Here is a 26,418-nt window from a genome sequence, read left to right on the forward strand (position 1 = left end):
TCTGTGCAGAAGTTTATTATTTTCTTCTTTGTATTAATTTTGATTTTATTTTTTCTTGTTTTTACAGAAGTGAGAGTTATTCAATTATTATTTTAGGCAAAACTTAAGAATGAATCAATATTGAACTGAATTTTTGTTTATGCTTCCACCAGCAGTTCAAGGTGTACTAAAGATAAAAAAAAATCAATCCAAAGTTCAGAGTCTTAGTACATAATTGGTGAGAACCTTGTACTTTGTCTTTATAAAATCTTTAGACTTTTCACAGAGCACATCAATGGATCTCTTTATCATTCTGGCCATTTGTCTTTCTTGTCTGATTCTTCTTTTTCTGTGGAATGGAAGCAATACCAAAGGGAAACTCCCACCTGGCCCAACTCCTCTCCCCATTGTTGGAAATATTCTACAGTTAAATAGTAAGAATATCAGCAAATCCATAAGCATGGTAAGTATGACTAATTTTCTTTTAGTTTTCTGCAATGAGTAAGTCAGATAGCCTGATAGCCAAGTAACATATGGTGCCAGATACCAAGTTTTAAAGAGATGCCTTTACAGAGAGGTTCATTAGACACACAGATATGACTTTAGAGTGTATACAGATAGAAGAAAATGAGATAGGTGAATCTAAAAGAAATGAAGAAATCTGCAAGTCAGAAGGAAATAAGTGTTTGCTCCAGAATGGAGGTTTCAACTGGAAAGCCGTTATAGACTATACCAGCTAAGAGGAATATTGGGACTTTCATTTACAAAGGAATTCATTTAGATTATATAAATTGTTTGTCTGTTTAATCCACCAGTGAAGTAATCTAACAATGCACCATCAGTCATTAGTACAAGGGTGCATTTGTATCAGTATATCAGAAACAACTTATATACAAAGTATTCTGAAAGATTAGGACCAGTTTTCTTGTATATGTCGAGAGCCCAGTTGTTTGTGAAGAAAATGTTTTTCATAATTCCTTATTGATCTTAAAGTTTATCAGCAGTTCAACATGGCAGCAGTTGCCCAAGATGGGAGTCATTCCTGCCACCACTGGAACATTGCAAAGATCATTGATCCATGTTATGATTGTTGACATTACCAGGAGCAGAAATTCTCTGTTGATATTGTAATCCAGGTTGCTTTTTCTGTAACTATTTTTTGGTAAATGTTAGTGAAAATGGAACAGCTTTCAGTTTTTTAAATAAGCACTGATTTACAGAGCCATAACACTAAATTTTCCTAAAGTACAGATGAATTGAAATCAAGGAAATTACTAAGGGTTTATATCTTTCATATTTCATACTGTAGTTCTCAATAAATGAGTCAATGACTTCTCTGCTCCAAGTTGTTTACATAGCAGTTGCTCTCTAAAGCCTGAAGGAATGATCTGGAATCTGTCTTTTCCTTGAGAAAGCCAGTTACCAGAACACTGTCTCTGGAAGTTCATTCTTCCTATGCCTTGGCTTCGAATCTAAAGAGACTGTGTCAGCACCCCAGCTTGTCCATTTGTTAATTCACATATTTAAGCAGGATTAAAACCTCTGTAAGCTTTAAATTCCATTTGTTTAAGATATAAATACGAAATATTTTGCATGGGTTACTTAAGTATATCATATATTGAAGAAGTAATTATGCACCACACTTTGTGTGGTGCATGCCAAAGATTTTCAATGGTGAAAGAAAATTTTAAAAGACCCTATCATTATGGAACTTACAGTTTAGATGAGAAGAATATATTCATGAAACAACAATGCAAGTAAAGTTATGATTACAAACTATGTAACAGGGACATGGTAGAAAGAGACCCTGTAGTTTCAAGGGACTAACCAGTTAGAGGAACAGTCAGCAAAGGGTTCTCTGAGGAAGTGAAGTTGGAGCTGATATGTAAAGAATGATTAGGAATTAAACAGATAAAATATCAACAAAACCCAATTTCACATGTTTTCAATCCGGGGGAGAATTGCTTCTGTCAATGCAAAGAGTCAAATTGCAAAATATATGAAGAGATTTATTCTGAGCAAATATGAGTGACCATGGCCCATGACACAGCGCTCAGGAGACCCTGAGAACATGTGCCCATGGTGGTCAGGGCAGGACTTGATTTTATACATTCATACATTTTAATATATACACAGGAGACACCAGTCAATACATTTAAGATATACATTGGTTTGTGCAGAAAGGTGGGACAACTTGAAGCGGTAAGTTGAGGGGGTGCTTCCAGGATATCAGTAGGTTTTAAAATTTTCTGATTGGCAATTGGTTGACAGAATTATTGTCAATAGAAAGGAATATCTGGGTTATGATAAGAGGTTGTGGGGACCAAAGTGTTAGCATACAGATGAAGCCTCCAGACAGCACTCTTCAGAGAGAATAGGTTGTAAAAGTCTGTGTTGATGTTAAATGCTGGTCAGCTTTTCTTGAATTCCAAAAAGGAAGAGGGCAGAATAAGGCATGTTCAAGCCCTCTTCCCATCATGGCCTGAATCAGTCTTTCAGGTTAAATTTGGAGGGACCTAGCCTAGAGGAGGAAGTCCATTTAGATTGCTGGTGGTTAAGAGTGGGCAGGCTTGGTTGGCGGGGCCGGGGGGAGGGCTTTGAATTTTAATTTCAGTTTACACTTCTCTCCCCAAAACCCTGAAAAGAGGATGAATATGTTTGTAGTCCAGAGAGTACGTAAGAATATGATACAAACTGAGAGCAGAGAGGGAAGCAGGGGGCAGAACATGCAGGCTTTGCATGAATGTAAAGAACACTTGTTTTTATCATAAGAGCAATGTGATGCCATAAACATGCTTAAAGGACAGTCATGTTTACATCTTCCTTGTGAAAAGGTCACTATTATTTGTAGAATAAATTTTTAGGGCAGCAAAAAAACTTCTACAATAGACACGTTAAAAGAGTGTAAATCTTATATCATTTAGGATACCACATAAGGTGATATTACAGAAAGACGATGCTAAAAGAAGATAGGAGTTTATTTCTGTCTCACATGAGGATCTGTAAGTGACTGCTGGTGACTTGCCTCTCCTCCATGATGTCATTCAGATAACTAGTTTTTTTATTTTAATCTTTTTAGTTCTAGTATTAAAGCAGGAGCGGCAAGGAACAAACCTCTCGAACATCAAACTGAAGAAGGAAGTGGCTTTTTATTCAGCTGGGAGCTGCAGGGGTCTACAGCCTCATTTACTGAGCTTCTGGAGAAGCCGCTTCTTTCCCTTTTTATAGGCTTACAATGCTAAAGGGGAAACTGAGGCAAAACTATGTCATTGTTCATTTGCTGGATGTCCGACCTTACAATCTTTTGGCTTCATTGATTTGCTAATTCATATGCAATATGAGCAGGAACAGACAGGGGAGAGGGCTTACAGAGACAAGACAAAGGCAGTAAATTATTATTTGACAGAGTTATTTCCAGGAAGGAGCCTGAATCATGCAAACATTGGGGCATGACCCAGTGTTGGGCTCCGGCTGGTAATGATAACATTCATTTGCAACTCTTTCAAGGCTTATAGATAGCAGAGACACTAGGAACTGAAAAAGGGGAGTCATCTTCCCAGCTCTTTGATATTTTATTTTATTTTTTCACCCTCCTTACCATCTAGAGGAGAGGAAGAGGTGGAGGTTAGGAAGAGGGAGGAAGGGAGGGGGGTCTTTCCTCTCATTTGTAGAATGAATTTTTAGGGCAGCAGAAACAATTCTACAATAGGCAAGTTAAAAGAGTGTAAATCCTATATCATGTAGGATACCACATAAGCTGATATTACAGAAAGATGATGCTAAAAGAAGATAGGAGTTTGTGTCTCACATAAGGGTCTCTAGGGAGTGCCGGCAACTTGCCTCTCCTCCATGATGTCCTTCAGATAACTAGTTTGTTCTTTTTTTAATCTTTGTAGTTCTATTACCTTGTGCCCCTAGACTGTTTTTCTCATTTGCATGGTCACAGTAGAGGCATATCCATTCTATTATTTCAACGCATAGGTGGGAAAGAAATGAAGGGGAAGCAATTACCTTTTATGCACCAATGTAGAATTTTAACACAACACTTGTGTTTACATCAGTTCATGGAAACTAAGTCATATGGCTGCACCTAGCTTCAAGTTAAGCTGGGAAATATCTATGACCACACTGCTATGTTATCATGCATTATAAAAACATGACACTGTCTGGTGCTAAAAAGAAATTATAGAGAACAATGATGGACAATTATTAGACTACACCTGAGGAAAAGAGATGGGCTTCCCTTAATCCAAAAAAGAAACACAGATTTACTCTAACTGTAAGAAAAAAGGAGAAAGTTGGTATAATTATTAGTTTGGCATAAAAAATTAATAATAGGAACAAAATGCATAATATGCCCCCTGTCATATAGTAGGGGCTGAATAAAAATAAATATTGAATCTGATACACTAATATCATTACTAGTAAAATAATGATAATTACTATTCAAATACTTTTTTCTTATCAAATAATTAGCTCTAAAACATTACATTTTATATAATAGGTAGATGAATATTGAAACATCTTTTCAGCATGATTAAAAATATTTCCCTCACTTATCTACATTTTATTTTTGAAATTCACTCTTCACTTGCATTTGCTATTATTTTTCCAGCTAGCAAAAGATTATGGCCCTGTGTTCACTGTTTATTTTGGCATGAAGCCCACCGTGGTGTTGCATGGATATGAAGCAATTAAGGAAGCACTGATTGATCATGGAGAAGAATTTTCTGGCCGAGGGAGTTTTCCAGTGATAGACAGAATTACCCAAGGATTAGGTATGATTCCCTTTGGGGTATGTGTGTGGGTTTGTAAGTTGTAAAAACTTCAGCAATTCTAAGAAATTGGCAAATCATAAGTATTTAGAAAAATTTATGAAACACATTTTTCATATTTTCTACATGAGGCTAAGAATAATTTTTCTATAAAGTCTCATTAATCTATATTTAAAATTTGTGAAAGTGACGTTGATCCCATTAAACATTAAATTCAATGATAAAAAGCCATATAACAACTAATTTTCTATGAATTCATTACAAAGACAAGTTCATTGTAAATTATGGTCAGTTAAAATAACAGAAAAGCAACAGAGAGATGAGAGAGAGGAGGAAAATTACCAAATTATTGTATTCACCAAATATTTTGCTTCCTGATCTTAGTCATGGATATGCAGAGATTAGTTTAGGAAGCTTGAATTGTGTGCATGGAACCACATGAGTTTGGAAAATGTCCATCTTTACCTTTAAATGTGATTCTAAAAAAGCATGAAAAATATTAGAATCCAAGAGAATACAAAGCACAAAGCAAACGTGTTCTGAAAAGATCATGGAAAAACATATAGTGAGTATGTAGCAGAATTGATACTAGAAAAAGCTTATTTGATTAACTGCTTCAACTTTGTTTTTAAAGCTAGCCTTAAACTGTCCAGTCTTCTGGTGGATCACAGGGTTCTGGCCAACAGAGATATGACCTGAATGGGGTCCTGACCTCTTCTGCATTATTCTCTAAGAGGCTTCCTGTAAAAATTTTATATGAGCTTATTTTCCCCTTGATCTGGTCTTGACTCTGGCAGCCTACTATTGAACTTCTTTCGTGTTTCCTTCCATATTTCATGGAAGAGAGTTAAATAGAGGGGGAATGTTAAATGAGTGAGTTATCTGTTTAGCAACTATACCCCTTATCTGAGGAATGGATTGTTAGGTGATTCCTTCCAAAGAAAAAGTGCAGTCCTCATTATCCTGAGAATTTCCCCCCTTATTGTTTCTCCTAAAATTCACTTACAGTCTGAAAAGCCAGCCCTGAAAATTAATGTATGACTAGGACTCACCATGTTTATTACTGCGGGATCATAGAGCATTTTGACTTTATGGTTTTTAGCATCCTTGTAAAATGGGACAAAACATTCGGTTCACAGAGTTATTTTGAGTTTTAGTGAAGCTGGTGGATAAAGAATAGTTTAGCAATATGCAAAATTGAGAACCCTGACAGTTAAATAGTAGTTTGGGTTAAGAGAGGAGGCAGGTGAGGGAGGGCTCAATGGGAATTCCTGAAGCTGACACCATTATATTTACATCCCTGCTGAAATGTCAGTATTGTTTCCTGAGATGAGAACTCTCAGCTCGTATTCATGACAATGAAGTATATTTTCTCTCTCTTTTTTCTTTTGTGCTGATAGGAGTTATTTTTAGCAATGGAGAAAGATGGAAGCAAACCCGACGTTTCTCTGTCATGGTTTTGAGGAATATGGGGATGGGGAAGAAAACAGTTGAAGACCAAATTCAAGAGGAAGCCTTGTGTCTGGTGGCAGCGTTAAAAAAAACCAATGGTGTTTATTTCTGCATATAATTAACACTAATTGTTTGGGTAGAATAAATGGTATTGTAAATAGACTACAAAATATTATGATGGCTGAAGTATTATAGTTTACTTTTTGCTTATATAACTGTAATTAAGAGGTTAAGTGTTTGGAATAACAGTCTTTTTAGTTACCAGGTTAATTGGGCTTTGATACCTTCAGCAAATGTCTTTCAGTGTCATCGATGGCTCACCCCTCTGTGTGACAGAGGAAGGAGAAATGGGGAAGTTGAAGAGCAAATACTATTTAGGCCATGCATAGAAGTCGTACACGTAACTTCTCTCATATGTACCACTTAGTAATAGGGCTACACCTAGCTGCAAGAGAAGCTGGAAAATGTGGTTTGCTCTGTGCGCACAAAGAGGACATGAATTTTGGCAGTCAGCTAACAGTCTTGGCCATATAAGCTTAAAAAATTAGGTAACTTTTCTAGTAAATTATTTAAGAATAGTGCAGGGGTTGCTAATTACCTCCAAAGTGTAGGGCTGCAATTCACCTCTCATAAAGGAGTGTGGATATGAAGAAATAGAACCACGGCAGCACAGATTCCTGCAGCATCTAGATATGTGTGTCCACATGCAGGGCTGAGAGAGGAGGTAGGGAAGAAAGGAGCAGGCAGGGCAGGTAAGGGGTAGGATCAGCATCATAAGATATATGTGGTTTTATAATCTCATACATTGAATGAATATTTTTATGTGTTTGTCAATGTTTTTCAAGAACATTATTAGCTGGATAGTAGAGGATAGTCCAAAAATCCATTATTTTGGACTTACCTGAGTTTATTTAACTAATCCTCTATTTTGTCCAGATAAGTTGATTCTAGTTTTCCCTGCTCTTAATATACAAAAGTGCAACCCATATTAATTGTTTTAAATGTCTGACTACTTTGATTTTCTTTTTACATTATTTAGTTTTCTGTTGGCATTGCGAGGATGCATCAACACCGACAATTAAATCCCATACATTAAAAGATATTTTAAATGGCCTCTTTTTATTTTGTATATCTTCTTGTGAATTAGAACATTTTCAAAAATGATATAAATAGGAGAGCCTTTTGGGCAAATTTATATAAGTAAACTTGTCTGGATTAGACAGTTTTATTTGGAGAAACACAATGCATTTTATTTTAGGCATTTGAAGTTTATAGCAACGGTGGCATGTTCAGGTAGTTTCTATTCCTAAGACATCTTACAAGTCAATCATTTTGAACTATTTTAAACAGTCATTATTAGATTTATATGAAAATTATGTACTAACTTCTGACTGGTATTATTTATAGCATCTCCCTGTGATCCCACTTTTCTTCTGGGTTCTGTTCCCTGCAATGTGATCAGCGCCGTCATTTTTCAGAATCGTTTTGACTACAGTGATAAGAAATTTCAAACCTTGATCAAGTATTTCAATGAAAACTTTGAAAATGTGAGCACCCCTTGGATACAGGTAAGCTCAAGCTTCTTTTTGAATGTGTAATAGTTTTCTAGCTTATCTATTGCTCATGCCTACCCCATCTCTCTGCCCTATTTAAAAATGTTCAAAGTAATGCTTATCAAATTCTCATTTGCAGTCCATTAGTGAGTTGTCAAATCAGTCTAATGCAATAAAACTGAAAACACAAAATGAGATAGAATAGAAAAAATATGTAATTTCAGAGTGCTTCATTTATAGCAAGATTTGTTTTGTTAAAACTTTTGTTGTTTATTTAGATCCTCAGATATAGAAGGTAGTGATTTAAGATGTATTTCTTATTAAAGTACACCATCAGAAAATGTTAGTAACCTGTGTTTTACAATCATTAACAACTAAAATTCTATACTGATCATCAAGTTATGATGTGTCCTACCTTCAAAGGACCCTAGAGAATAAATAATCTAATGTCTCTCATTTACTAGAATGGGAAACTGACCCAGAGCTATTAGGTATATTTTCCAAAATAGCCTAGCTAAATCAATAAACAAGCAGAATCTAGAATCTAGATTTCCTGATTTCATATCTAGTTTGATTCAAGCTGCCAGCCTGAATATATAATGTTGATGCCTTCCAAGATTATTCGGTCATTTGGGTATTGTCTAAAGCATATCCTGTAATCCCTAGGACCAGCAAAAGAATAAGTCTGGAAAATATGCACATTCTTCAGGTTGGAATGCTTAAATATTCTAAATATTCTCTCTCTCTCTCTCTCCACACACATACACACACACACACACACAAACACACACACACACACACACACACACACACACGGAAGTTCCCAAGTCACTTAGCTTATATATATATATAGATGTACTATTTCTTCATTATAACAAATGAGTATGAGTCTTCATAAATTGTTAGACTAACCCCTGGTAAAACATGTATTGGGTATACTGGTATGAACAGAGGGTATTAGCTCTGAGATCACTAGTTTGGTGTGGTCAGATTGTTAATTAACCTTATGAACTTCAATATCCTCATTTGAAGAGAGGTGACAACAAGGGTAATTTCCTGACTTCCTTCAGAGAGTTATGGTAAGGAAATTAATATGATTGACCTTGAAGTTGCTTTGTAACCTGTGCATACCATCTCTACCTACTTTTTCAGTGCTCTGTCCTTCAAATTCTGAATGCCTTCTTGGGCAGAAACCATGTCTATTCATCTTTTTCTACTTAGCATATAGCCAGTGTCTGATAAATAATAAGGGCCTGTGTTTAGTGAACAAATTAATGAAGGATTCTTTTTTCTTTCAGCTCTACAATGCTTTCCCCTTTTTACGGGTTCTCCCAGGAAGTCATAATGTGATATTTAAAAACTATGCCTTGCAAATAAATTTTATTTTGGAGAAAGTAAAAGAACATCAAGAATCTCTGGATATCAGTAATCCTCGAGACTTTATTGACTACTTTCTGATTCAAATGGAAAAGGTATAATGTTATCCTGATTTGCTATTTTATCATTGTGGGTGACATGACTCCCGGATATGCTTTGGTTTTTCTGGTAAAACTGAGATATGAAAACGAATTCTCTGTTCTAAAGTGTATTCATTGTTCATCCTATTACCTGTGCTGTATTGAGTGTCTTGGGATATTTCTAAGTTCTCACTTTAAAAGACTTAAGTTTTATGTTTACCGTGTTAAAGCTGGTTCTTTATCTGGGGGCAGATCAAAACACACAAACACACAAAGCACACCTCCATTCAAGACTGATGATAACATATCATGGTTCCGTGAACAGAAGATGTAACTAATGAGGGAACACAGAAATGGATAGTACCCAGAAAGGCTGACTTTTGAAAATCTCTAAGAAATATTCATTCACAGATGAAGTAGATCTGAGGAAACTCTTAGATAAACAGGGAGGAGAAAATAGTTCCAGGAGATGTTGAGTGCAGTAATCAAGCTTGTGAACTTTTCAAAGAGGCTATCTTGATTGTAATTGAGGAATAGTGGTGGCTGGAAATAGTGCTGTAGTTTGGGTGTGTTTAGTTCCAGAAGCTTTTAAATGAAAAATTAGACATGATGAATAGACAATAGATGCTAGAGTTGACAGTGATTAGCAGTGATGACTTAATAAAAAGTATGTTTAAAAGAAATTACAAAGGAACTGATTGGCTCCAGTGGGTAAGAAAGTGAAGAATCAGAAAGGACTTGAGATTTTATAACTCCAATTATATTTTAACAGAAATCCTAACAGTTCACTTTACATAATCTTTACCCATAGCACACCCTAATGTCTGGTTTAATTTGCCAGGTATTAATGTCATATTGAACAGTGTTGTGTTACTTGACAAGCTTTTTATTTATTAAGTAATTTTAACATGTTGTTGCTAGGAAAAACACAATAAACAATCTGAATTTACTATGGACAACTTGGTTGCTACCATATGGGATATGTTTAGTGCAGGGACAGAGACAACGAGCACCACATTGAGATACGGACTCTTGCTACTGCTGAAGCACCCTGAGATCTCAGGTATGATCAGAGATGATGGGCAGGATCAGCTTTAAGGTAGAAAGGGACAGAAAACACTGATAGCCATCCCACCATTTACCTGCCAACACAATGTACAAGAAAAGTTCTCATTAGTGCAGCTACCTACCATTGGGTGGGTTCAATTCAAGTTAGTTCATAGTATAAAAAGAGAATAAAATGTTTAATGACAGAGATTTGAAGGACAGAGGTCATTATTCTCCCTGCTATGGTGTAGTATTCTTGATTTGGGTTGGAACAGTTGCAGTAACAGAGCTGTCTCAGGATCTGGAAAGAACTAGCCTCTCTCATTCCCTCAAAAATTCTCACTTGTGCCTTCCATGTTTAGATAAATATGTTTTCATCAAAAGATATTTCTACAAAATGCATCTGCAATGTAGGGATTCATTCAATAAAGTTAAAAACTTTCTCCACCAAACGACTCAATCTCAAGGGTCATATACCCTCTCCCATATTATTTTCTAGAAAACCCTTTTGGATAGACACATTTTTCCTCATAAATATAACTTCTCTTTCAAATTTAACTTTTTCATTTTTCCACCTCTTTTTTACTGAGTCTTCATCTAAGAGGATGTTTCTTTCACTACTGTATCATGGTTTTTGATTTGGTGCATTGAGACATATTTAATTTGATTAAACCTCATGAAGTTTCCATGATATCAGCACCAAAATTTTCCCCTTTGTTTAAGGTTTTTTTGCCTTCTCATTATAAACAGGAGATGTTTTCTGAGTACTGAAATTTAGAAGCATATCTGCAAATTTATTTTGCGACATTGTGAGATATGGTGCTTCTCTTTTTCTTTCATTTGACCCAGTCTTTGTTAGCCAGATACTTCCCTTTTATAAGACCTATGTTGATTATGACCATAATTTGCATATGACATTCCTCTCCAAACCTTTCAATCTTTTGCACATTGCAAATACTCTGTGTTATATTCCTTATCACTCCCAGTTTCATTTTCCAGTTGGACGTTTTCTTAAGTCATGTCCACATGTATTTTTCTTTCCTTTCTATCCTCATCTTTTACTATGCTATTCTATCGAGCATTTCAATTGTATTACTAGTTCCTGACCACTTTATGTCTCCCCTGTCTTCTAAATAAAATTCCAGCCTCTCAGCCTGAGAAGGGGATACTTAAAACGTGCCTCAAATTTGTTTTATTTTTGATAGCTATCAAACTACAGAATTTGCACATGCTCTATTACAAAGACAGATCCTTCAGCTAGTACATAAATGACATTTAACTAAAGCAGCAGTGTGGCATTGTTATTTTGAAAAATGAGTTATAGACTTTAATAGCAGTGGATTTAAATTCTGATCCTACTAATGGATGGCTTGTTTGACCTGCAGACACATGACTACTCTCCATATCTCTGATCCCTTATCTGTTCAAAGGGGAAAGACCTCATATTCCCTGAGCATTCCGAGGAAACTTTACTTCTCTGGACTTTTTTCTTTGTAAAATATATAAAATAATACCTGACACATAGAATTTTTTTAAGAATTATAAGGTAATACAATGAATAGTGCAGTATGTTCATCGTATATTAATACTTTCTAAATAAATATTCATTTCTTAATTTTCTGTGCTGAATCAAGTAAATATTTTATGTTTTTCTGTTTGTTAAGCATTTCCTGGGCTACACTGTGTAGTTCTTAGATTATCGAAACTTAAATATTTAAGATAAAATTGGCATATATAAAGTGGTTGAACTACATGATCTTCAGTGATTCTTCAGGATCCCAGATCTTTGAATCTGTCAAGAAAAAGTACACAGAATAGAGAATCAGAGTTGAGAACTGAATGTTATCATGCAATTGTACTTCATACCTGCATATATTTAAGTATCTAATGAACTTTCAGTTTATCCAAGAAATGCAAACTTTTTTTTTCATTCCTGTGGAGGTGGTAACATAATTTTCTATCTGCCCATCTCCAATGACAATGGGACAGTGATGAAAGGATGAAACAAGTGGTACTTCAAGTTTTTTTTCATTTCACATAAATTCTGATTCCTGCCTTGCCAGCTAAAGTGCAGGAAGAAATTGATCAAGTGGTCGGCAAAAACCGAAGGCCTTGCATGCAGGACAGGAGCCGCATGCCCTACACAGATGCTGTGGTGCATGAGATCCAGAGATATATTAACCTCGTCCCCACCAACCTGCCCCATGCAGTGACTCAAGATACTCGTTTTAGAGAGTACTTTATTCCAAAGGTGAGAGATACTATGTCTATACTCTTCCTTAGGAGTCTTAGGCCATCAAATGTCATAGTGGTAGAACTTTAGATTGCCTAATCTTCTACACGTATGGCACAGTCATAACTCTGGCATCCTATCCTGTGACCACATACTTCTTTCCTTCTAAATGAGTCTTTGATACACATTTCTAAATATGATAGTGCTTAGACTCCCACAGGATTTTCAGTGCTTTGATAGCTCCACACTCTGCCTGTCCATTGGCCCAATGTGCTATCCTGTCCTTTGCTTTCAATTTTATGTTTTATTACTCCCATCAATTAGTCAGTATCCTATATCCCCACCTCCTTCTCTACCTTCCTTATCACTTGTGAAAAGTCCAATACTAAAGTCTCCTTCCTCCCTGCTGATTTTTGGCTACTGATGCCTGCTGGAAAAGACCATGCAGCCCAGCAGGTTGATATTGTTATCAATTCCAAATGTGTTGGCTTAATTTTAATCAATGCCAAATGAATCTTACCCAATAATCCTGCTTTATAATGGTAACTCAACTTGCTCCACAATGACTTTCAACCTAGAACTCTTTTCAATCTTTCATTATCTTCTTTTTATTAGGCAACCTTTTTTTCCATCTCAGTCATTGGAAGTAAACTCTTCCAGTGCCTACTTGGCTACATTCACACCCTTTGATTCTCCCTCATGTCAGTTGCTGTGACAGAAGGGCTGTTTTTTGATCTAGTAGAAACTGTTTTACCTGTGGCATGGATCCCTTCCCTCTTACTTTTCCAATGATCCTCCTTAAATAATTATTTCTTCTTCCTTCCTCTTCATCATCTCCTTTCTTGCTGGCTCCTTTTTATTAGCCTGTGAGCATCATCAATTCTCTTTTTATAATTTATGATTGACACATAATAATTGTACATATTTATGGATAACAACATAATGTTTTGAAACATGTATGTGTTGTGTAATGATTACATCAGGATAATTAGTATCTTGATTACCTTGAACATTTATCATTTATTTGTGATGAGAGTATTCAAGAACCTCCATTCTAGCTATTTTGAAATACATTTGAATTACTCCATTTTCATGCAGCTGATAAAGACATACTGAAGACTGGGTAATTTACTAAAGAAAGAGGTTTATTGGACTTACAGTTCCACTTGGCTGTGGAGGCCTCCCAATCATGGTGGAAGGCAAGGAGAAGCAAGTTGTATCTTATATGGGATGGCAGCAGGCAAAGAGGGAGGCTGTGTGGAGAAACTCTAATTTTTTTTCTTTTTATTGAATTTTAGGTTTTGGGGTGAAGAACATGCAAGATTGTTGCATAGGTACACACATGGCAGTGTGATTTGCAGCCTTCCTCCCCATCACCTATATCTGGTATTTCTCCCCATGCAATCTCTCCCCAACTCCCCATGCCCCACTGTCCCTCCCCTATATCCTCCTGACAGACCCTAGTGTGTGATGCTTCCCTCCCTGTGTCCATGTGTTCTCATTGTTCAACACCCACCTATGAGTGACAACATGCAGTGTTTGATTTTCTGTTCTTGTGTCAGTTTGCTGAGAATGATGGTTTCCAGGTACATCCATGTCCCTACAAAGGACATGAACTCATCGTTTTTTATGGCTGCATAGTATTCCATCATGTATAGGTGCCACATTTTGCCTCTCCAGTCTATCATTGATGGGCATTTGGGTTGGTTCCAAGTCTTTGCTATTGTACACAGTGCTGCAATGAACATTCGTGTGCATGTGTCCTTATAGTAGAACGATTTGTAATCCTTTGGATATATACCCAGTAATGGGATTGCTGGGTCAAATGGAATTTCTATTTCTAGGTCCTTGAGGAATTGCCACAGTGTCTTCCACAATGGTTGAACTCATTTACACTCCGACCAACAGTGTAAAAATGTTCCTGTTTTGCCACATCCTCTCCAGCATCTGTCGTCTCCAGATTTTTTAATGATCGCCATTCTAACTGGCGTGAGATGATATCTCAATGTGGTTTTGATTTGCATTTCTCTAATGACCAGTGATGATGAGCATTTTTTCATATGTTTTTGGCCTCATATGTGTCTTCTTTTGTAAAGTGTCTGGTGATATCCTTTGCTCACTTTTGAACGGGCTTGTTTGTTTTTTTCTTGGAAATCTGTTTTAGTTCTTTGTCCATTCTGGATATCAGCACTTTGTCAGATGGGTAGATTGAAATTTTTTTTTCCCATTCTGTTGGTTGCCTATTCACTCTAATGACTGTTTCTTTTGCTGTGCAGAAGCTGTGGAGTTTGATTAGGTCCCATTTGTCAATTTTGGCTTTTGTTGCCAATGCTTTCAATGTTTTGGTCATGAAGTCCTTGCCTATGCCTATGTCCTGAATGGTTTTGCCTAGATATTCTTTTGGGTTTTTTATGGTGTTAGGTCTTATGTTTAAGTCTTTAATCCATCTGGAGTTAATTTTAGTGTAAGGTGTCAGGAAGGGGTCCAGTTTCTGCTTTCTGCACATGGCTAGCCAGTTTTCCCAACACCATTTATTAAACAGGGAATCCTTTCCCCATTGCTTATTTTTGTCAGGTTTGTCAAAGATCAGATGGTTGTAGATGTGTGGTGTTGCTTCCAAGGCCTCTGTTCTGTTCCATTGGTCTATATCTCTGTTTTGCTACCAGTACCATGCTGTTTTTGTTACTGTACCTTGTAGTATAGTTTGAAGTCAGGTAGCATAATGCCTCCAGCTTTGTTCTTTTTGCTTAGAATTGACTTGGCTCTGTGGGCTCTCTTTTGATTCCACATGAAGTTTAAGGTGTTTTTTTTCCAATTCTGTGAAGAAGGTCATTGATAGCTTGATGGGGGGATAGCACTGAATCTGTAAATTACTTTGGATAGTATGGGTATTTTCATGATATTGATTCTTCCTAACCATGAGCAGGGAATATTTCTCCATCTGTTTGTGTCCTCTCTTATTTTGTTGAGCAGTGGTTTGTAGTTCTCCTTTACATTGTTTGTTAGTTGTATTGCTAGGTATTGTATTCTCTTTGTAGCAATTGTGAGTGGCAGTTTGTTCTTGATTTGGCTCTCTTTAAGTCTGTTTTTGGTATATAGGAATGCGTGTGATTTTCGCACATTGATTTTGTATCCTGAGACCTTGCTGAAGCTGCTTATCAGTTTCAGGAGATTTTTGAGCTGAGAAGATGGGGTCTTCTAAATATATGATCATGTCATTTGAAAATAGAGACTATTTGACTTCCTCATTTCCTAATTGAATACCCTTTATTTCTTTTTCTTACCTGATTGCTCTGGCTAGAACTTCCAATGTTATATTGAATAGGAGTGGTGAGAGAGGGCATGCTTGTCTAGTGCCAGATTTCAAAGGGAATGCTCCAGTTTTTGCCCATTCAGTAGGATATTGACTATGGGTTTGCTGTAAATAGCTTTTATTATTTTGAGATACATTCCATCAATACCTAGTTTATTGAGGGTTTTTTGCATAAGGTGCTGTTGAATTTTGTCGAAGGCCTTCTCTGCATCAATTGAGATAATCATGTGGTTTTTATCTTTGGTTCTGTTTATGTGGTGAATTCTGTTTATAGACTTGCCTATGTTCAACCAGCCTTGCATCCCCGGGATGAAGCTTACTTGATCATGGTGGATAAGCTTTTTGATATGCTGTTGCAATTGGTTTGCCAGTATTTCATTGAAGATTTTTGCATCTATGTTCATCATGGATATTGGCCTGAAGTTTTCTTTTCTTGTTGGGTCTCTGCCGGAAATTGGTATCAGGATGATGTTGGTCTCATAAAATGATTTGGGAAGGATTCCCTCTTTTTGTATTGTTTGGAATAGTTTCAGAAGGAATGGTATCAGTTCCTCTTTGTATGACTGATAGAATTCAGCTGTGAACCCATCTGGACCTGGGGTTTTTTTGGTTGGTAGGCTGTTGATTACCACCTCAACTTCAGCCCTTATTATTGGTCTATTCAGGGTTTTGCCTTCTTCCTGGTTTAGGCTTGGGAGGATGTAAGTGTCCAGGAATTTATCAATTTCTTCCAGGTTTACTAATTTTAGTGCATAGAGTTGTTTGTAATAATCTCTGATGATGGTTTTTGTTTCTGTGGAATCTGTGGTGATATCCCCTTTATCATTTCTTATTGCATCTATTTGATTATTCTCTCTTTTCTTTTTTATTAATCTGGCTAGTGGTCTGTCTTTTTTGTTGATCTTTTCGAAAACCAGCTCCTGCATTTATTGATTTTTTGATGTTTTTTTTTTGTTTTTTTGTTTTTTGTTTTTTTTTTAATGTCTCTATCTCCTTTATTTCTGCTCTGATCTTGGTTATTTCTTATCTTCTGCTAGCTTTTGAATTTTTTTGATCTTGCTCCTCTAGCTGTTCAATTTTGATGATAAAGTGTCGATTTTAGATCTTTCCTTGCTTCTCATGTGGGCATTTATTGCTATATATTTTCTTCTAGACATGGCTTTAAATGTATCCGAGAGATTCTGGTATGTTGTGTCTTCATTCTCATTGGTTTAGGAGAAAATCTTTATTTCTGCCTTCATTTCATTGTTTATCCAGTCAACATTCAAGAGCCAGTTGTTCAGTTTCCATGAAGCTGTGTAGTTCTGAGTTAGTTTCTGAATTCTGAGTTCTAACTTGATTGCACTGTGGTCTGAGAGACTGTTATGATTTCCTTTCTTTTGCATTTGCTGAGGAATGATTTACTTCCAATTATGTGGTCAATTTTAGAGTAGGTGTGATGTGGTGCTGAGAAGAATGTATATTCTGTGGATTTGGGGTGGAGAGTTCTGTAAATGTCTATTAGGTTTGCTTGGTCGAGGTCTGAGTTCAAGTCCTGGATATCCTTGTTAATTTTCTGCCTCGTTGATCTGTCTGTTATTGACAGTAGAATCTTAAAATCTCCCGCTATTGTTGTGTGGGTGTCTAAGTCTCTTTGTAAGTCATTAAGAACTTCCTTCATGTATGTGGGTGCTCCTCTATTGGGTGCATATATATTCAGCATCATTAGCTCTTCTTGTTGCATTGATCCTTTTACCATTATGTAATATCCTTCTTTGTCTCTTTTGACCTTTGTTGCTTTAAAGTCTATTTTATCAGAGACTAGGATTGCAACTCATGCTTTTTTGTTTCTCTCCATTTGCTTGGTAAATCTTCCTCCATCCCTTTATTTTGAGCCTTTGTGTATCCTTGCATGTGAGGTGGGTTTCCTGGATGTAGCACACTGATGGGTTTTGGCTTTTTATCCAATTTGCCAGTCTGTGTCTTTTGATTGGGGTGTCTGGCCCATTTATATTTAGGGTTAATATTGTTATCTATGAATTTGATCCTTCCATTTTGATGCTAGCTGGCTGTTTTGCCCGTTAGTTTATTCAGTTTCTTCATTATGTCGATGTTCTTTACCATCTGGTATGTTTTGGAGTGGCTGGTACTGGTTGTTCCTTTCTATGTTTAGTGCTTCTTTCAGGAGCTCTTGTAAAGCAGGCCTGGTGGTGATGAAATCTCTGATTAATTGCTTGTTTGTAAAGGATTTTATTTCTTCTTTGCTTATGAAGCTTAGTTTGGCTGGATATGAAATTCTGGGTTGAAAGTTATTTTCTTTAAGGATGTTGAATATTGGCCCCACTCTCTTCTGGTGTGTAGGGTTTCTGCTGAGAGATCTGCTGTGACTCTGATGGGCTTCCCTTTGTGGGTAACCTGGCCTTTCTCTCTGGCTGCCATTAGCGTTTTTCCTTCATTTCCTCCTTGGTGAATCTGACGATCATGTGCCTTGGGGTTGCTCTTCTTGTGGAATATCTTGTACTGTTGTCTGTATTTCCTGGACTTGAATATTGGCCTGCCTTGCTAGGTTGGTGAAGTTTTTCTGGATTTATCCTGAAGAGTATTTTCCAGCTTGGATTCATTCTCCCTGTCACATTCAGGTACACCTATCAAATGTAGATTAGGTCTTTTCACATAGTCACATATTTCTTGTAGACTTTGTTCATTTATTTTTGCCCTTTTTTCTCTAATCTTGTCTTCTCGTTTTATTTCATTGAGTTCATCTTTGACCTCTGATATCCTTTCTTCTGCTTGGTCAATTCGGCTGTTGAAGTTTGTGTATGCTTCGCGAAGTTCTCGTGTTTTGTTTTTCAACTCCATCAATTCACTTATATTCCTCTTAAGCTGTTTATTCTCGTTAGCATTTCGTCAAACCTTTTTTCAACGTTCTTAGTTTCTTTGCATTGGGTTAGAACATGTTCTTTTAGCTCAGAGAAGTTTCTTATTACCCACATTCTGCAGCCTGTTCCTGCCAATTCATCAGACTCATTCTCCACCCAGCCTTGTTCGCTTTCTGGTGAGGAGTTGTTATCCCTTGGAGGAGCAGAGGCATTCTGGTTTTGGGTGTTTTCATCTTTTTTGCGCTCGTTTCTTCCTATCTTTGTGGATTTATTTACCTGTGGTCTTTTTATTTGGTGACTTTCACATGGGGCTCTGAGTGCATGTCCAATTTGTTGATGACAAAGTTATTTCTTTCTGTTTCTTTCTGTCCACTCCAAGCCCAGCTTGCCTGGGGCTCACCTGCAGTGGCTGCAGAACAGTAAGGATTGCTACCAGTTTTTCCTTCTGCTATCTTTGTCCCAGAAGGATACCCATCAGATGTCAGTCTGAGCTCTTCTTTATGAGGTGATTCTTTGGATATAGTGGAATCGGGGAGCTGTTTGAGGAGACAGTCTGTCCTTTATAGGAGCTCAAGTGCTGAGCTGTGAGCTCTGTTGTTCCATTCAGAGCTGCTCAGCAGGTACGTTTAAGTCTGCTGCAGCAGAACTCATAAACGCCTTTTTCCCCCCAGGTGCTCTGTCACAGGAAGCTAAGTCTTTATTTATAAGTTTCTGTCGTGCAGCTGCCTTTTTTCAGGGCTGTTCTGCCCAGTGAGGAGGCAGCCTAGTCACATTCTGCCTGTAGAGGCTTTCCTGAGCTGCTGTGGGCTCCACCCAGCTGCTGTGTGAACTTCCCTGCAGTCCTGTTAATAGGGGTATATTTAGAACTGCCTCGGCAATGGCAGCCCACCTCTGTAATTGCAGACTCTCTCTTTATTGGTGGACAGCCTCAGCAATGGTGGGCTGCCTTGGCAATGGCAGACTACCTCAGTAGTGGTGGACTGTGTTGGTAGTGGTGGATGCCCCTCCACCACAGAGCTGGATCATCATGGGTTCAGTTGCGCTTGCTGTGAAACTCTCAATCCAGAGCATTTCAGAGTGATGATTTTTGTGGGGTTGGGACCGTCCTAGCCTGATCACCTGGCTCCCTGCCTCAGACCCCTGTTTTTTTTTTCCAGTTGAATGGGTGACTGTCTCCCAGGTGTCCCAGTCACCAGTTGAAATGGTGCCCTTATTTGTGTGATTTCTTGTGCGTAGGCCCACTGTACCAGCTCAAACAGCTGCTGGAGACTCAGGGTGCTTTTTCACCTTTGAATCTCCTGTCCTAGCTCCCTGTTTCAGTCCCCATTTTTTCAGTTGAACAGGTGACTCTCTCTTCCAGGAATTCCAGTCACTAGTTGGAAAAGCACCCAGATTTGTGTGAGATTTTGTGCAGAGACCTGCTGCACTGGCTGAAACAGCTGCACTGGGGGCTCATGGCAATTTTTTGCCCTGGAATCTCCTGGCCTGGCTCGCTGTTTCAGTCCCTTTTATTTCAGTTGAATGGGTAATTCTGTCTCCCAGGTATTTCAGCCACGTGTTGAAAAGGTGCCATGATCTGTGTGATTTCTCATGCAGCGACCCACTGCGCTGGCTGAAACAGCTGCACTGGAGATTCGTGGCACTTTTTTGCCTGGGAATCTCCTGGCCTAGCTCCCTGTTTCAGTCCCCTTTTTATCAGTTCAATGGGTGACTGTCTCCCAGGTGCTCCAATCGCCAGCTAAAACAGTGCCTGGACCCATGTATTTTCTGCGGAGACCCACCACGCCAGCCAAAACAACTGCACTGGTGACCCGTGAGGCTCCTCTGCCCAGGAATCTCCTGGTCTATGGGCAATAAAAATCCATCTGGAAATGCAGCACCCACTCACCCTCCATGCTCTCGCTGGGAGCTGCAATCCAGAGCTGCTACTAATCAGCCATCTTGGATCCCTTCTCCTTTCTGGACTTTCTCATCTATTTTCTTGGTCTGTGCCTTTCTTTTTATGTCAGTGCCATATTGTTTTCATACGTTGTTATATATGTGTGTGTGTGTGTGTATTTGTGTGTGTATTTTGTTTTTGTTTTTTTTGAGATGTAGTTCTACTCTGTCACACTGTAGTGCAGTGGTGCGACCTCAGCTCACTGCAACCTCTGCCTCCCAAGTTCAAGTGATTCTCCTGTCTCAGCCTCCTGAGTAGCTGGGACTACAGACGCCTACCACCATGCCTGGCTATTTTTTGTATTTTTAGTAGAGATGGTGTTTCACCGTGTTTGCCAGGCTGGTCTTGAACTCTTGACTTCAAGTAATCTGCCTGCCTCAGCCTCCCAAAGTGCTGGGATTACAGGCTGAGCCACCATGCCTGGCCTTTGTTATATATTTTGAAGTTAGATAGTATGCCCTTACTAGCTTTTTTCCTGTTGCTTAAGATTACTTTGTCTACTCAGGGTATTTTGTAGTTCCACACAAATATAAAGGTTGTTTTTTCTATGTCTGTGAAAAATGTCATGTTTATTTTTATAGGCAGTGCATTGAATCTAGATTGTTTTGGATAGTATTAATATTTTAGGAATATTCATTCAATCAGTGAACAAGGATATCTCCATTTATTTGAATCTTCCATCTTTTTTCAGTGTTTTATAATTTTCATCGTATAGACTTTTCACCTCCTCAATTAAATTTATTCTTAGATATTTAACTTTTGTTTTCTTACCTGAACACTAGGACTTCTGGTACTATGTGGAATACACGTGGTAAAAATGAGTATCTTTGTCTTGTTTCAAGTCTTAGATAAAATGTTTTTTCGGTTTTTTCATGTTCAGTAAGATGCTGGTCGTGGATTCGTTCAACATAGCTTTTGTTATGGTGGAGTACATTCCTTCAATACATGTTTTTGAATGTTTTTATTATCAAGGGAAGATGAATTAAATCAAATGCTTTTTCTGTGTTTATTGAGATGTTCCCATGGTTTTTGTCTTTCCTTTTGTTTATATTATCTATCTCTTTTATTGATTTGTGTATGTTGAGCCACCTTTGCATCCCTGGGTTGAATCCCACTTGATGATGATGAAGAATCTCTTTGATTTGTTGTTGAGTTTAGCTTGCTTGTATACATATATATTTTTTTTGATGGAGTTCCACTCTTGTTGTCAAGGCTGTTGTGCAGTTGTGCAATCTCAGCTCACAGCAATCTCCACCTCCCGTGATCAAGCAATTCTCCTGTCTCAGTCTTCCAAGTAGCTGGGATTACAGGCATGTGCCAGTGCACCTGGCTAATTTTGTATTTATAGTAGAGACGGAGTTTCTCCATGTTGGTCAGGCTGGTCTTGAACTCCTGACCTCAGGTGATCTGCCTGCCTTTGCCTACCAAAGTGGTGGTATTACAGGCATGAGCAATTGTGTCCAGCCTACTTATATTTTGTTAAGATTTTTTGCATCTATGTTCTTCAGAGACATTGGCCTGCAGTTTTCCTTTTTTTTGTTGTGTTTTTGATATCAGAGGAACGATGGCCTCATAGAATGAGTTTGGAAGTATTTCCTCCATTTCAATTTTTTGCAAGGATTTGAAATAAACTTTTCTTGGTGTTTTTAAATTTGGTAGAATTCAGCAGTGAATATAAAAAAATAGTCTTTGGCTTTTCTGTGGTGGGAGATCTTTATTACTAATTTAATTTCATTACTCAATTATTAACTTATTCAGGTTTTTTATTTGTTTATGATTCAATCTTGGTACATTATATGAGTCCAGAAATTTATCAATTTATTCTAGATTATCTAATTTGTAAGCATATATTTGTTAATAATAGCCTCTAATGATATTTTGCATTTCTGTGGTCCAGTTGTAATGGCTCTTTTGTCTTTCGTTTTACTTATTTTGATCTTGCCTCTTTCTTCATAGTCTAGCTGAAGGTTTGTCAGTTTTGCTTATCATTTCAAAAAAAACCCCTAAACTCTCTCTTTCATTGACTTCTTTGTATCTTACCTAGTTCCTATATTCATTGTGTATTTTATTGATGATGCTATAATATTTACTATTTTTGTTCTTCTACTTATTTTGGATTTGGTTTGTTTTTGTTTTTCTAGTTTCTTATGTTTTAGTGTCAGATTGTTATTTTGAGATTGTTCTCTTTTTGATTTAAGGGTTGTTTTAAACTCCATTCTTAGGACAGGGAAAATGTGGCACATATACACCATGGAATATTATGCAGCCATCAAAAACGATGAATTCGTGTCCTTTGTAGGGACATGGATAAACCTGGAAACCATCATTCTCAGCAAACTGACACAAGAGCAGAAAATCAAACACCGCATGTTCTCACTCATAGGCGGGTGTTGAACAATGAGAACACATGGACACAGGGAGGGGAGCACTACACATTGGGGTCTGTTGGGGGGGAAATAGGAGAGGGACAGTGGGGAGTTAGGAGTTGGGGAGAGATAGCATGGGGAGAAATGCCAGATAGAGGTGAAGGGGAGGAAGGCAGCAAACCACACTGCCATGTGTGTACCTATGCAACAATCGTGCATGTTCTTCACGTGTACCCCAAAACCTAAAATGCAATAAAAAAAAAGAATTTGTAAAATATTTCCTCTTAATTTTTTTTATTAACTCATTGGTTCTTTATAAACATGTTGATTTATTTTTAGGTATTTGTATACTTTCTGTTCTTTTTGATTTCTAGTTTTATTGCACTGTTTTCAGGAAAAAAATACTTGATTTGAGTTTACTTAAAAAAATTTGTTGAAACTTGTTTTGTGGCTATCATATGATTTATATTGGAGAGTGTTTTACGCACTGCTTAGAATAGTGTATATTTTGTAGCTGTTGGGTGGAATGTACTGTGCATACCTACTAAGTCAGGACAGAGAAGCAGTTTAACACCATTGTTTTTTGGTAGATTTTTAATGATCTGTCTTGCTGAAAATAGGGTGTTTTTTTATTATTATTTTGGAGTCTGTCTCTCCCTTTAGGTCTATTAATATTTGCTTCATATATTTAAGTGCTTTGCTGTTGAGTGCATGTACATTTATGATTTTTATATCCACTTGATGAAATTCCCCTTAGTCATCATATTGGTCACCTTCTTTGTCTCTTTTGACGGGTTTTAATTTAAAGTCTTCCCTTGGAATTCATGGGGAATTGGTTGCAGGATTCTTTGTAGATAGTAAAAACCACATAAACTCAAGTCCCATAGTCATCCCTGCAGAATCCACACATATAAAATGTCGGCCTTTCTTATCTATGGCTTTTGCATCCCATGAACACTGTATTTTGATCTGGTTTATCTTTTTCTCTCTCATTCAGGGCACAACAATATTAACACATCTGTCTTCTGTCCTGTACGATGACAAGGAATTTCCCAATCCGGAGAAGTTTGACCCTGGCCACTTCCTGGATGAAAGTGGCAACTTTAAAAAAAGTGATTATTTCATGGCTTTTTCTGCAGGCAAGCAAGCTTTCTTTTTTCTTTTTGTGTGTACACCAGGAGTCAAGTGAGATAAGGAAGGGCTCTGCATGGAGGATTCTTGAAATTGCCTGTTTACGGAGTGGTGAATGATTAGTAATGGCTGAGGTGAGGGAGTCAAAGAGATGACTCCCTAAGAATCGCCTGTGGCCAGTTGGTGACATTTCTTTTTATAGCTGGCAATAATAAGCTCTCAACCATTTTTTTAAAAGCAGGTATGTGGCAGGATTGATTATCCTTTAGAATCCAGATGAGAATGAATAAATCTATTTATTTGTCAAGTCCAGGGTCAGAAGTATATGGAGAAGTAGATACAGTGTTGTATGTCATGCTAGTTGGGATAGATGTGTGTGTGAGTGTGTAAAGGTGTCACTGGCAAGCTGTAGCATAGCAGTTTCAATATGCATGTACAATAAAGATTTTTCATTTAGTACCCACCCAGAAATAGCTGCTAAAAAAATGAAACCAGGATTGGGTGTAAGTAGTAAAAGCTACAGGTTCATTAGTCATTCATTAATATATTTCTTCATTCCATATTAATTTAAATCTTTCTGTGTGCTAACTCAGCTCCAGAATTAAATGAGTAATGAACTTGCGTGTTACTTTTAGGAAAAAGAGCTTGTGCTGGAGAAGGCCTGGCCCGCATGGAGCTGTTTTTAATCCTGACCACCATTTTGCAGAATTTTACCTTGAAACCTCTGGTTGATCCAAAGGATATTGATACCACCCCAGTTCACAGAGGGCTTGGCTCTGTACCACCCTTCTATGAGCTTTGTTTCATTCCAGTCTGATGAAATGTCAGGCTGCTAGAGCAAGACCCTTCAGTCTCATGTGAAAAAATCCAGCTATTTACTGTCCTGTGTGTCAACCATCATCTACTCCTTCCTTAAAAGCAGGAAGGCCATCTCTGAGCCCTATCTCTTTTAATTTTACCCATCCTTCAAAATCCATTCCAATTTTCCCTGTATGAAAGAAAATTTATTTTTGTATCTCCAATAAAATTCTACTTGTAACAGAATCCTAAGATGATAAGCTACATTATATCTGTAGTGCATATAAAATGGAAAGCACTCTATAAATGCCATATTTGGCTTTGCTAACACAAATGAAAAATCAGAAATTATCCTATGAGATTTTTAAAAAAGTTAAAAGTATTAAAACATGAATTTTATTAATCTCTCACTCCTATCTGTCTATGGGAATGATGTCTTGACAGATTAACTTATATACTTTTTTTTCCCCAGTGTTTATTAAAATATAATTACATGTGCATATGTGTATGTGTTGGATATATATGCTGTGTATGTGTTTATTTTTGCATGTATGTGTATGTGTATTCATGTAGGGAAAAGAGAAAGGAAGCTCATTCCAGCCAAAGGGAATAATGTGAGATAAACTTGAATTAGCCAGTCTGTCCCAGGATGTCTTTTCTTTTTTCCCCTAGTGGTTAAATACACACATATATGGACACACACAGATGTACAGACATATTAAGGCAAAGAAGAGGGGAATATGTATTTGAACATACACAAACAGAAATACATGTGTGTGTTTTTATGTGTGTATGTAGAATATAGCTGTTATTTGGAGGTGACATTTAATAACATACATATTTTAAGAAGCAATATAAATAAACATAGCTCACAATATCCTATTAGATGGTTATTCCATAGTTTAAGAATTATTTCCATCTTCAGGGATGTTTAGGTTATTTTTGAACTGTTGTTTAGCACAAATGCTACTAGATGCATACATTTTATACTGTTCTTATACTATTTATTCAAGGTAGTTTTATAGATATGAATGGCTGTACCATAATGTATAGAATCTTTTACTTTTCATAAATACTGGAATATAGTTTACTAAAACTTAATATGTGTTTACTTTTCTACCATGAATATAATAGAAAGACTATTTCCCCAAATCCTTGTAAATACTGAAGATTAAATTCTTTGGTAATTTTATTAATTTTGGGTTATCTTTCATGGATTTTTCAAGTAGAAAATCCTGTCATCTACAAATAATGTTTCAGTGTAATGACCAGGAATTTTTAAGAAATAACATGTACTGAATGTCTTTGCTTATATCTGTTTCTCTCTGTGTTGTTCCCTCTCAGTTACCCATCTCTCTCTCACATAGATGTCCAAGTATGTATTTTTATGGAAAATAGTAAAATTGTAAAAGTTTGTAGAGATAGGATAACAGAGAGTTTAGAAAATTCATATTGGGAAGGCTGATATTTTATGCAATTTATCTTGAAATAATTGCTGATTTGAAAACAGGAGCTGA

At 37.1% G+C, this 26,418-nt stretch overlaps 1 protein-coding gene across 2 annotated transcripts; it reads left to right on the forward strand.

Moving 5' to 3' along the window:
- The first annotated feature begins 252 nt into the window (after window positions 1-252).
- On the forward strand, window positions 253-25,662 carry LOC116528286 (cytochrome P450 2C3-like). Of its 2 annotated transcripts, none has more exons than XM_032245490.1 (9): window positions 253-442; window positions 4,595-4,757; window positions 6,155-6,304; window positions 7,614-7,774; window positions 9,058-9,231; window positions 10,138-10,279; window positions 12,327-12,514; window positions 23,970-24,111; window positions 24,739-25,662. In XM_032245490.1, exons 1-9 carry the CDS (start codon window positions 275-277, stop codon window positions 24,918-24,920), a joined length of 1,470 nt encoding a protein of 489 aa, XP_032101381.1. In that variant the 5' UTR covers window positions 253-274; the 3' UTR covers window positions 24,921-25,662. The 2 variants fall into 2 exon arrangements, with proteins under 2 accessions (XP_032101381.1, XP_032101382.1); XM_032245491.1 differs by lacking the exon at window positions 253-442 and adding an exon at window positions 1,579-2,181.
- The last annotated feature ends 756 nt before the right edge of the window (window positions 25,663-26,418 follow it).

This window comes from Sapajus apella, unplaced genomic scaffold (genome assembly GCF_009761245.1).
Source record: "Sapajus apella isolate SASKATOON/1434 unplaced genomic scaffold, GSC_monkey_1.0 scaffold58, whole genome shotgun sequence".
Classification (NCBI taxonomy): Eukaryota; Metazoa; Chordata; class Mammalia; order Primates; family Cebidae; genus Sapajus; species Sapajus apella.